This window comes from Canis aureus, chromosome 17, assembly GCF_053574225.1.
Source record: "Canis aureus isolate CA01 chromosome 17, VMU_Caureus_v.1.0, whole genome shotgun sequence".
In the NCBI taxonomy this organism is placed as follows: Eukaryota; Metazoa; Chordata; class Mammalia; order Carnivora; family Canidae; genus Canis; species Canis aureus.
The window spans coordinates 52,640,589-52,652,549 of record NC_135627.1 but is presented as its reverse complement, the minus strand read 5'-3'; the positions used below and the strand labels follow the sequence as shown (position 1 = coordinate 52,652,549).

The 11,961-nt window shown below is 39.9% G+C and overlaps 1 protein-coding gene and 1 long non-coding RNA gene across 2 annotated transcripts in view; one reads left to right on the top strand and one right to left on the bottom strand.

Moving 5' to 3' along the window:
- The first annotated feature begins 515 nt into the window (after window positions 1–515).
- Window positions 516–11,961, top strand: part of VWA8 (von Willebrand factor A domain containing 8) — a 353,299-nt gene continuing 341,853 nt past the window's right edge. The window contains exon 1 of the mRNA XM_077855526.1: window positions 516–690. Within this exon, the coding sequence (XP_077711652.1) occupies window positions 531–690 (160 nt within the window). The 5' untranslated portion in view covers window positions 516–530. The remainder of the gene's footprint in view (window positions 691–11,961) is intronic.
- The window catches only part of LOC144287998 (uncharacterized), a 236,382-nt gene continuing 236,210 nt past the window's right edge, over window positions 11,790–11,961 (bottom strand). Inside the window, exon 5 of the long non-coding RNA XR_013355924.1 lies at window positions 11,790–11,811. This is a non-coding gene — a long non-coding RNA (uncharacterized LOC144287998). The remainder of the gene's footprint in view (window positions 11,812–11,961) is intronic.

Here is an 11,961-nt window from a genome sequence, read left to right as displayed (position 1 = left end):
TAAAAAGACACTATGCAAAAAAAAAAATACAGTGTATGGAAACAGGTATGGTGTGAAGCAGCTCGCAAGGAAAGCGCACAATAATGATAAGACGGGGCCGCTGATGGAGAGAGGGAGCCGCGTACAAGGATCCCGGGAGCTGCACCAGCAAGCGCTCCTAAAACCCGTAGGCGTCCCCCCCACCCGGACCCAGTTTGCGGGCCTGCAGGGGACGAGCGAGGCCGGCCGGGCGAAGGCAGGTGAGCGCTCGCAGGTGCGCGAGGCGAGCTCCGCAGCCGGGCTTCCCCGGCGCCGCGGGCGGGGGCGGGGGCGGGCTCCCGGGGCTCGCGCTCCGCGGGGTCCCTGCGCCCGCACGGGCCCCACACGGCCGAGCCCGCGGCGCCGGGGGGAAGGAGTTTCCGGCGGACCCGGCGCCGCTTCCGGTCCCTCTCGCCGCGCCGCCTCCGCTGCCTGGTCCCGGACGCCGCTCGCCGGGGACCCGCTCCCCGGCCGCCGCAGCTCCGCCCCCCGCCCCCCTCCCCGCGGCGGCCATGCAGTCCCGGCTCCTGCTCCTCGGCGCGCCCGGCGGCCCCGGCGGCCCGGCGGCGCGGCGCGTGCGGCTGCTCCTGCGGCAGGTGGTGCGGGGCAGGCCCGGCGGCGCCGGGCGGGCGGAGGTCCGACTGCTGCAGGCCGGGGCGGGGGCCGACACAGGTAACCCCGCGACGCCCCGCGCTCCTCCGCACCCCTCCCCCTGCTGCTGGGCTTCGGGAGGAGCGCCGCGCGGGAAGCGCGGGAAGCGCGGGAAGCCGGGACCCCGAGGCTCGCGTCCGCCTCTCGCGGCCGGTGCTGTGTGACGCGGGGCCGCGCGCCTGCGCTCTCCGGGCCTCCTCCTGCAGCCCGGGGGTGACCCGGGGTAGTGCGCTCCCCTCCCCCGCCGCGGCCGCCGTACCCCCCGATGCCGGTTTGGGGTGAAGGCAGCCCGCAGCCCTCGGGAATTGTTGAGACCCGGGCTTGACCTTGCCCTCCGAGTGTCGGCGGCCTGGGGGCCGGGCTGCGTCCTCTGCCCGCCGGGGCTAGTGGCGGCTCGGCAGGTGCACCCCTTCTCGCCCAGGATCCGCCCCATCGTTACAGTGTTTTAAATGTATAACACAAGCCTTTCTGAATTTTCCAGGGGGCTTTCCTTTCTCACAGCGCTCACATCTTGTTAGAGCTGAAAGTCACAACTTAGTTTTATGTGTTTTTTTATTTTTAAAGATTTTATTTATTTATTTGAGAGAGAGAGAGAGTAAGAGAAAGAGAGAGGCAGAGGGAGAAGCAGGCTCCATGCAGGGAGCCCGACGTGGGACTCGATCCCGGGCCTCCAGGGTCACATCCTGGGCTGCAGGCAGGTGCTCAACTGCTGAGCCACTCAGGTGCCCCACAACTTAATTTTAAGACTCATGAGTGCACAGTTGAGTACCTGAGACTCAGGTACTCAGAAGAGAAAAAGTGTCTTGGAGGCGATCACACCCCTAACTAGTGACAGCTTTAGAATCATTGCTCTGATTTCTAAGCTCAGCTTTTTGGTGTTTGTTTTGCTTATTTTTTTTTTTTTTTTTTTTTGTGTGTGTGTGTGTGGTTGGTTGGTTGGTTTGTTTGCATCCACCAGAGCTGGTTTTAGGAATCTTGTTTTTGTTTGATTTGGTTTGGTTTTATGTCGGAGTCCGCATTTGTGCTGTTTAAGGAGAGGGATGTGTGTTGTGGCTCTTGAATGGCAAGGTGATTGGAAGCAATATTTTGCCAGTGTCATTGTTGCTTAGAATAATGGAGGTTTTTACTAGGAAGTTGCAGGTTTCCTTGTTTGTCTTCCAACCCCACCCCAATCATTTTCCTTGTGGTGAAGTTTAGGTCCCATACATTCCATTCATTCATTCATTCATTCATTGAACAAATGTTTTTTTTTTTCTTTTTCCTGTGTAGAGTTGTGATTTCAAGTTTTGCCTCTTTACCACTTATTTTGACTCTAGGGTGTTTGTTTGATAGAGGTTTTTGTTTGTTGCTTCTTTGTCTTAGAAAGCAGAGAGGACAAGGGTAGAAGTGCAGCATAATCTATAACTTGGGCTTTGGAGTTAAACAAATGAGTTGGAGTCCATTTTTGCACCGTCTGGGTATGGAGACTTGAGGGTGGGTGGCTTACTTTTGTGTCCTAGTTTTCTTAACTGTAAAATGAGGGTAAGGAGAGTATATTTGATAGGATTGTTGTGAGGATTTGATTCCTATAATTCCTGCCACATATTAATGTTCAATAAAAGTTAACTTCTTTATGATTCTTAGTATATTCATTTTCAGCTACAAGAGTTATTCCGTTTCCTTGGCTTTAGGTGAAATGAAACCAGTCACTTTAGGTCTAGAATTGTTAGAACTAGTTGAGTAGGCATATGGAAAAAAGTTGATACATACAAACTTAAAAAATTATGTTCAGCAAATCAAAGTGCAGGGTTTGCTTCAAATGTGAGACTCATGAACACGTTACAGACAACATATTAACTAACTTCTTAGACTCAGTCACTGACCTTGGCAGGATCAGACCACAGGGAGTAAATTGTGCTACACCTACTTGCCTTGCTGTTGCAAAGTTGAAGGAAGGAGGACTGGATCAGTGCCATTGGATCCTCACCAGAGATGTGGGCTCTATTAAAAAAAAAAATTGAGAGCCAGGTAAACAGGAGGCAGGCTCTTGGCTATCCGAGGACATGAATGTTGGCCATCAAGGTTGGAATGTCTCATTTTGAACCAGAGGTCATACACAGATAAAATAAAACCACAAATAGCACTATGCTGTAATCAGTTACAGTTTAGGTTGGGGAGATGCTCCCAGCTGCATAGACACATGTGACCAGTAACTCACCTGTCTGTGTCAGTAACTCATTTCTCTGTGTAATTGACCTTGCTTGCTAGTAGTTTGGAAAAAGAGCGACAAGGTACAGAAACAATAGATTCACATCGTATACTGTTCTTGTCTCCTGGAATGTATGTATGTCTTACTTATCTTTATATTCCTTTTGGTGCCTGTCACCGTTTTGTACATAATGAGCACTCAGTGACTCATAATGCTAAAATTCATACAGAGAAGGAGCAGAAGAGGCTGGAATGCCTTGTGGGTCTTCAAGATAGGAGCTTTACAAAGCCTGGTAAGCAGATGGAAGAGGGGGTCTTTTATGTTAAAAAAAAAATCCCCAAACCCACTGCTTTTTATCCTTTGCTACTGGATAGTTCAAGTGTCCACAATTTATAAATTTTTAATGCCTCTTTACACTTCAGTTAGTATTTTCTTTTAGTTTTAGGAACAAAGAGGCTTACATCCTTGTAAGCTACTGTAAAAAGTTTTCAATAAAGATTATTGGTGTTCTCATGGATGAAGCCAAACAGGTTGGTTCAGTAGGATTCTGACATTAAATAGGTTTAGATATACCATGGAGCAAGATCAAGTGATAAACTTGGAAATGTACCTGTATAAATCCACCATAATATGTTTAGTGCTGTCATTTAACAACATTGTTATTAAAAGGATTCACTGTCTTATCTTTATGACTTTGTGTATGAAATAAATTTGTTTAAAGAAATATTTATTATATAACAAATGAGCCACAGGGATGAAAAATACAGTTAAAGAATATACTCAGTAATATTATGATAATTTTTTTGTGTGATGCATGATAACTGTACTTTATATGCTAAGCATTACATAATGTATATAATTGTTGACTCCTTATGTTGGACTAATATACTATTATATGTCTGCTGTACCTAAAAATTTTTTTTGATTAAGAAATAACAACAGATACAAAGCTTGTGATAACACACACCAACAATTCATAATGAAAATAAAAACTCTTCAGAAATAAAGGATATTTCCTACAATTGATGAAGGCATGGTAGGAATCAGCACCTTCTTTCATCTTTCAAGGTGAGAACTTGAAGTCCTGCTCTTTGATGGGAAAGTTCCAAGTTATGTTTCTTTCATTTAATTGGAGGTACCAAACAATTCAATGAAGCAAAAAAAAAAAAAAAAAAAGTGGTACACACTAAAATGGTTAATACTAATATTGTATTGCTCTGAGATTACACAGTCGTGTGCATAAAAATGAAAACTTAAAAAAAAAAGAAAACATAATATAAAGATTTATTACCAGAGCTTTTCAGATTTACTGATACATGACTAATATTGACAAGTCATTTGCATCAGACTTCTGGCTCATACAGATGAATGAGGTGAATGTCTCCCCATTCCTTGAGTTTATACTCCTGGGACCGATTTTGTACTTCTGCCCTCCAGAACTGTAAGAGATAAAATTTATGTTGTTTGAAGATACCAAGTTTGTGGTCATTTGTGACAGCACCAATTGGAAGCTCATTCATCCACTTAAATCTTTTTTGATTTCTTTAGCACAATTTTTCTTTCTTCTGCTTTTTAAATGTGGTTGAATAGGGACACCTGGGTGGCTCAGGGGTTGAGCGTCTGTCTACCTTTGGCTTAGGGTGTGATCTTAGTCCCGGGATCCAGTCTTGCATCGGGCTCCCTGTGAGGAGCCTGCTTTTTCCCTCTATGTTTCTGCCTCATGAATAAATAAATAAAATATTTTTTTAAAAAAGAAAAATATTTAAAAATACTTTTCATAGAAGAAATTTTTGTTCATCGTAGAAAAGTGAAATATAAATCCCCTAAGGACTAATTCTCCCATGCAAAGTCATAATTGTCAACTTTTTATTGTTAATATTATTAGACATTCAAAAATGCATATAATATTTGTACAAATACACATTTCTTTTTTTAAAAGTGGGATAATGTATATTTTATTATTCTCACTCATTATTGTGAGCATATTGGCAGTGATAAATATTGCCATACATGATTATTTTAGGTGGATATTAAGCTCTTATATTTATCCATATAATTTATTGTACCAGTTTCCCATTCTTGGACATTCAGGTTGTCTATTTTTATTTTTATTTTTTCTAAGTAATCTCTACACCCAGTGTGGGCTTGAACTCACAATCCTGAGATGAAGAGTCAGATGCTTTACTGACTGAGCCAGTCAGATGCTACAGGTTGTCTATTTTTTAAATATATAAAAAGTGCAATAGATATCCATTCAGAAATCATTTTTTTTTGTGATTTTAAGATTTTATTCTTGGGCTACAATAGAATTAATGACTCTGGTGAGGGGAAATAGAGAACTCTTGCTTCAACTGAGAAATGCAGTGTGAAGGGAAAAACTATACTATGGTTCAAGTCTTAGCTCAGTGTTTACTAGGTATTGAACTTTGGGGAAATTATTAACTACTTTGAACCTGGAGCAGGCTATTTTGACTCTGAGGGCATTGTGACCCTTCTATGATAAGCATTTAGCAGTAAAATCCCCCAGCAATTGTAACCTAATAAATCGTTGGGAAGACCTGTGGTAGGAACATGAAGATTAATCTGGAAATTGCGAATAAATTTGGTTTTCTCTTGGGTCTAAGTTTTGTACTGAAAAAAAAAAAAAAGGTACACTACATCAGTGATTCTTAACCAAGAGTTATTCCCTTCCCTCAGGGGAAAATGTGCATAGAAAAATATGGTTCACATAGTTGAGAGGTCCAGTGGTTGCAGGCTAGATGTGGGATGTTCAAACATCCTTAGGGATTGGGTTCTCTCTGCCTTTCCCCACTGTTCCCTCACTTTCCACTCTCCATTTGTTGGATTTACTTTTTGCTGTATTGGTCTCAACATCTGCCAGGATTTCTTCAAATGGTAGCAATGAGAGCCATACTGACAGCCCTAGGTTTTGATTGTCCTTACATTTCACACTGTTAGAAGAAGAGAGAATATCTTTTCCTGTGAGCTCTGACAAAAATCCTTGTGAGAACAATTATTGTCCAACCTTGGGTCATGTGCCCATCTCTAAACCAATCATTGTGGCCAGATAGTGGAATGTTCTGTCAAGGGTTGGGCAGGATACTTACTTCTGGAGATTTTGGTGCAGGGGTAAAAGGTGGGATGAGTGGTACTCTATCTGAACCAAATGGGATGAGCTTCCCCACTAAAGTGAGGAATTCTTTTGTCCAACGGGAAAATAATATTGAGCAGGTAAAACAAAATAGCTGTCTGCTAAACATCACGTACATAATATCCAAAGGGGTTTGTACAAGAATAAGTATTATTTAAAAGATACTATTAATTATTGTTTGAATATAGAAATTATTTTCCTACAAATCTTTGGGAAATTCCTTTAAATTAGGAGCATTGCAAGTGAAAAAAGCAAGCCTTATTACTCTAAATGAGCCTTAAATTTAACTTTATTTGGAAGGTTTTATCTTTTGGATTCTTTTCAGGGCTTTTCATTTTCAAGTCCAACTTTCCATGCCTGAATAGAGTATCTATCAGTTTATTGGTAGCAGTATCTGTGTGATAGTTTGTGCTATACAGAGACTTAGGTTAATCTGAGTTATGCGTGCTTGTTTTTTTGCATTATTTGTAATAATGTAATTAAATGTTAAGCAGCATATTCTATAAGTCTCTACTGGTTAATTCCTTCTAGTTATTCTAACAGTTTCCATAATGAATATCTTATATTATTAACTAAAATCTTTAAAAAAAATTATTGCACTTAACCAAAATAGTATATTTGAGGAAAGGTATACGTTACTTTCTTCTGCCAAAGTTATGTTACCTATTGTGTTATGATCAGTATCTCCATTCCCCTATGGATTAATACTCACTACTTCATTTAAATGAATGCTCTTTGTGAGCATTTTAGAAGAGAGATTGTTACCAAAGAATGCAGAAAATCAGTGAAACAGGGCTTAAAACAGTACCCAATTAAGAAAACAGGATTTAATTAAAAGATATAATCTTTCATTTATTCATTTATCAAACATTTATGGAATACCTACTTGGTTTAATATATTACTTTTTGCACTGTGAGTACAAAGATCATTAAAACCTAGGCCCTGCCCACAGAATTTTTAGACCGAACAGTGCTCTTCAAACATTTTTCTCACTTATCTCCTAAAAGGACTTAGCAAACATGTATCCCTTTGTATATTTTGAAGTTGATATCTAGAAATTTTCCTGACAAGGATAGATAGTTGCAGAGTATGGTGTTTTGCAGTATGTTGTAAATATTGACATTTAAAACAAAGATTGTTAACAAGTCAAAGTATATCTTTTAATTGGAATCAGAATATCCTAGTAATTTGTTAGCTACTAGCTCTGTTTTGAAAAATAGATAAAAAGTTCTTACTTAACTATCAGAAAGTTTGCATTTTTTATCTCCTTGAATTTGTATTTCAATTACACTTACTCATAATTTTATCTTAATATTTTTTCTTGAAATGTTTTGTCTTTATCATATTTTTCTGCAACAAAAATATCTAATGTTCAAACATATCATTACAATTAAAGCACAGTTCAAAAGAATATAAATATGTTTCAAATTTCTAAAAAACCTAAAATTTTGTGGAAACAGACCTATTAATAACATGAGTGGTGCTTTCCCCCAGTTAAATATTAATTAGTCTAATTAATAGTCCCTAACTGAATATTATTATTACTGCATGTAAATAATTTTGATATACCAATATCACTTAGTTCTTTTTAGACTTTTTAGGTCTGAGCCAAAACAAAATGTTGATTTTCAAAAATGTTATTTTATTTGACAACTTAATTATAGCCTTTTCAGTTTTGTTCATAGCAAAGAATTGGATGCCACTTGACTTGTAAGTAGAGTCACTGACCTAGCCACTAGAATCACTCCTGCCTCGGTTTCTGGGAGGATCAGTAGAACGCCTTTACCAAAATTTATCAAATGGCTATGGTTATTTCCGCACAAAGAGGCTGCTTGTTTAGTCTAATCAGAAAGAGTTGATAAAATTAAAACCCTTCATTCAGCGTACCTTTGCCAATACAGTATTTTTTTTGAGAAAATGCTTTTATCACCTGTTTAATTTTTCATCAAATTTTAGTTGTTTTTTTTTTAAATTTTAGTTTTCATAATTAAAGTAACTATCAATTCAATCAGCTAAATTAGACTTTATGACAGAAAAAAAGTATTTTTCCTTTCAATTCGAATGAATGTTAATATATATTTTAGAGAATGTTTTAAAAGCCACTGAAAGGGGATCCCTGGGTGGCGCAGCGGTTTGGCGCCTGCCTTTGGCCCAGGGCGCGATCCTGGAGACCTGGGTTCGAATCCCACGTCGGGCTCCTGGTACATGGAGCCTGCTTCTCCCTCTGCCTGTGTCTCTGCCTCTCTCTCTCTCTCTCTCTCTCTCTCTCTGACTATCATAAATAAATAAAAATTAAAAAAAATAAAAAAAAAAAGCCACTGAAAGATGAATTACGGGCCACATTTTATAGGCTTGATTACTAAATACATTAAAGATAAGAATAAAGGAGTCTAGTGGTTACATATTTAAATTACCTGTTTCATGATATATGGTAATGCAATTTTGTTCTTTAATAATTTATAATAAATAATGTAACAGCAGTTAAAATAAGTTATTTGTGTAATGAGGACTATGGTAGAAGGCATGATATTATCTGTTAAATGTGTAATGAACTTTGTATGTGGGCTTTAGAGAACAATTAAAGTCATGTATAAACATCAGAAATAAATTCATCAGTTTGTTTAGACTCCTGATCAAACTTATGACATTGTACTTAGTGAAATGAAAACTCACTGGTTCAGAAGCTAGTACAGAACATTTTCATAGTAAGAAAAAAGAACCGTTTTGTAAGATGAGGAATGAGTATAATTGTAATGAATATTTCATGGTAACATTTGAGAATAAATTTTTAACTGCCTTTTTGGAAGATAAACATCCAACCTGAAAGAAACATTTAAAAGCTCTTTCTGTGGTTTTTATCTAGTGTACTGTGAAAATTTTGGTAGTATTGAAAACTATTTCAGTTACATTAAAATGGATCAGCATCAATCATATGTACTGCTTCAGATGTTCAGAGGTGCCTTTGTGTGTGTATGTGTGTGTGTGTGAACAGTATGTTCTCAAGAGAAGTATTGAGAAAAGCTGAAAAAACACCTTACCTTTAATATGTGAAGAGCCAGTTTTTGAAGCTTTCTTTGCTTTGTACTCAGAGCTCTCCCAGCTTGGATTATTTGACAATATTAACTCTCACGTCTCTGCTCTGCAATGTACTCTATTTGACACAGGCCAAGATAGTCCAGTCATTTCTAAAGCTGTTCTTCACTTTCAGTAGGAATATATAAGACATGGAAAAGTATTCCTAGGCAGGTGTGTGTTGATTTGAATAGTCTTTAAAAGAGACTTTTCCCAAACCATAATGTTCTATGCCTCATTTGTTTAGCCCACTGGAGCAATGCACCGTCCACCATGGTAAGATAGATGGGAGGCTCCTGAAAAGGCCTGTGGGAATGGAGAACCTGTAGGGCCCATTCTCAGTTCAGTGTTAGGGAAGAACACATGGAAGTGAGGATCTGAAAAACTGATCTCCTTAAGACTGCCATGCTCTGTACCCTTAGAAAATATGCACTCTACAGACAATTATTGTAGAAGAACAATAGTTGATAATTCTAATACAGTGTGAGAAACATGAACCAGGTACTATGCTAGCAGAAAGACAGGAGTGGGACTCTTGATGGAGGTGGAGAGTGTGCAGAAGGAAAAGATAGGGTAAGTTCAGTGAGGAGATAAGGATATTTGAAGAGTAGTTGTCTGAAGGAAAAGGGGTGTGAAAGAGGGATAGGCCTTTCAGGCCATGGAATAAAGCATCAGTCACTGAGATGGGAATAAAAGAGGTAGAGTTGGTTGAGGCTGGTTGGAGAACACACAACAGAAAATCTAGAGTTCTGTTTTTCTCATGCTAAAGTTGAGGTAATATGTAAGTAATGTGTCCAGTAGCCTACTGATCGGTATGGAACTCAGGAGAGAGATCTGAACCAAAGGAGACATTTAAGACTTTAGTTGTACAGAGGTCAAAGTTGGGCTATTGGCATAGATTAGGTGATTCAGGAAAAGCATAGCATGGTAACAAAAGGTGGCCAAGAATACCAACATTGAGGCTGGAAAGGCAAATGTCATTTTCCTCTTTGCCTACAGCAGATATGACTAATTGATCACTACCTTATTTCTTAACAAATCTGATTTCCATTGTGATTGCTTCTTTAGATTTTTTAGATGCCTTTTGCTTGATTTGCAAATGTTTAAAGACTTTCCAGTTATCTTTTTGTTATTGATTTCCAGTTAATTCCATTTTGATCAGAAAACATACTTTGTATGATTTCAGTCCTTTGACATTTTTAAAGATTTGCTTTGTGGTCCAGCCTAAATCTAGTTGGTGAATGTTTCATGTGTATTTAAAAAAAAATGCACTCTGTCCTCATTGGGTGTAGTGTTGAGTAAAGGTCATTTATATTGAGTGTTTAATAGTGTTTTCAGATCTTCCTTATTCTGTTTTCTTTTTTTAAGATTTTATTTATTTATTCATGAGAGACACACAGAGAGAAAGGCAGAGACACAGGCAGAGGGAGAAGCAGGCTCCATGCAGGGAGCCCGACGTGGGACTCGATCCCGGGTCTCCAACCGCTGAGCTACCCAGGCTGCCCCCTTATTCTGTTTTCTTTTTTTAAAATCATGAGAATTTTTTTTTTTAAGATTTTATTTATTTATTCATGATAGTCACAGAGAGAGAGAGAGAGAGGCAGAGACACAGGCAGAGGGAGAAGCAGGCTCCATGCAGGGAGCCCGACATGGGATTCAATCCTGGGTCTCCAGGATCGCGCCCTGGGCCAAAGGCAGGCGCTAAACCACTGTGCCACCCAGGGATCCCTTATTCTGTTTTCTAATTAATCTTAGCCAAAGGCTGAGAAATCATTATTCTTACTTTTATATCTTTCTATTTCTTTTTCTCATTCTTCCATCAGTTACTGAGATATAGTAAAATACTCAAGTATGATGATGGATTTACATAGTTCTACTTTTAGTTCTGTCAATTTTTTGTTTCATGTTTAATCTCCCCTCTTCTACGTTGCCACGTCACCACTGTAGATTTGCTGTGTTCCTGCACAAAAGGTCACAGCTCCTTTTAGGAAGCTTTCTAAGTACTCTCACTCTCTCTGTTTGCTTTCTCTCCCCTTCTGCTTCCACTAGGCCCCTTCAGGGAGAGGGGTGGGAATAGCTTTCTGTTGTTACTAGCCCAGGATACTTGCACTATCTTTGTTGGTTTTCTTAAACACTGTCCCACTTTCACAAATTCTTTTATTATACTTTTATTATACTCTCTTTTATTCTTTTATTATACTCTCCTTAGTTACTCAGTTTGAATGTAGCATCCGCTTTTGCTGGGGCCCTGATCAATAAATGGATATGTTTAGGAAAAACATTTCAGTTAGTAGGAAAACCCAGTGCAAAAGCCTGAAATGAGTATGCGTCTGACATGTTCAAGGAATAGTGTGGAGACCAGTGTGGCTAGAGTAGAGTAAGCTGGGAGGACACTAGCAGGAGAGGAGGTTAGAGAGGAAATGGGGGAGCCAGAGCAGAACAGCATTTTGGGCCATTGCAAAGATGAGGATGGAGTGAGAACTTGTACTACTTGACTGTTTTGTTTTTTTTTGACTTTTATTTTATTATGATCAGTGTGTCTGCTCTGTTGAGAATAAACTGCAGGGGGGATCCCTGGGTGGCACAGCGGTTTGGCGCCTGCCTTTGGCCCAGGGCGCGATCCTGGAGACCCTGGATCGAATCCCACGTCGGGCTCCCGGTGCATGGAGCCTGCTTCTCCCTCTGCCTATGTCTCTGCCTCTCTCTCTCTCTCTCTCTCTCTGTGTGTGACTATCATAAATAAATAAAAATTAAAAAAAAAGAATAAACTGCAGGGTGCAAGAGTTGTGACAGGAGAACTGTCAGTAGGTGAGAGTTAATGCTTTTCAAGTGAGAAAATTAGTGTAAGTAGTAATAAACCCCTAACTGGCTTGGGTCAAC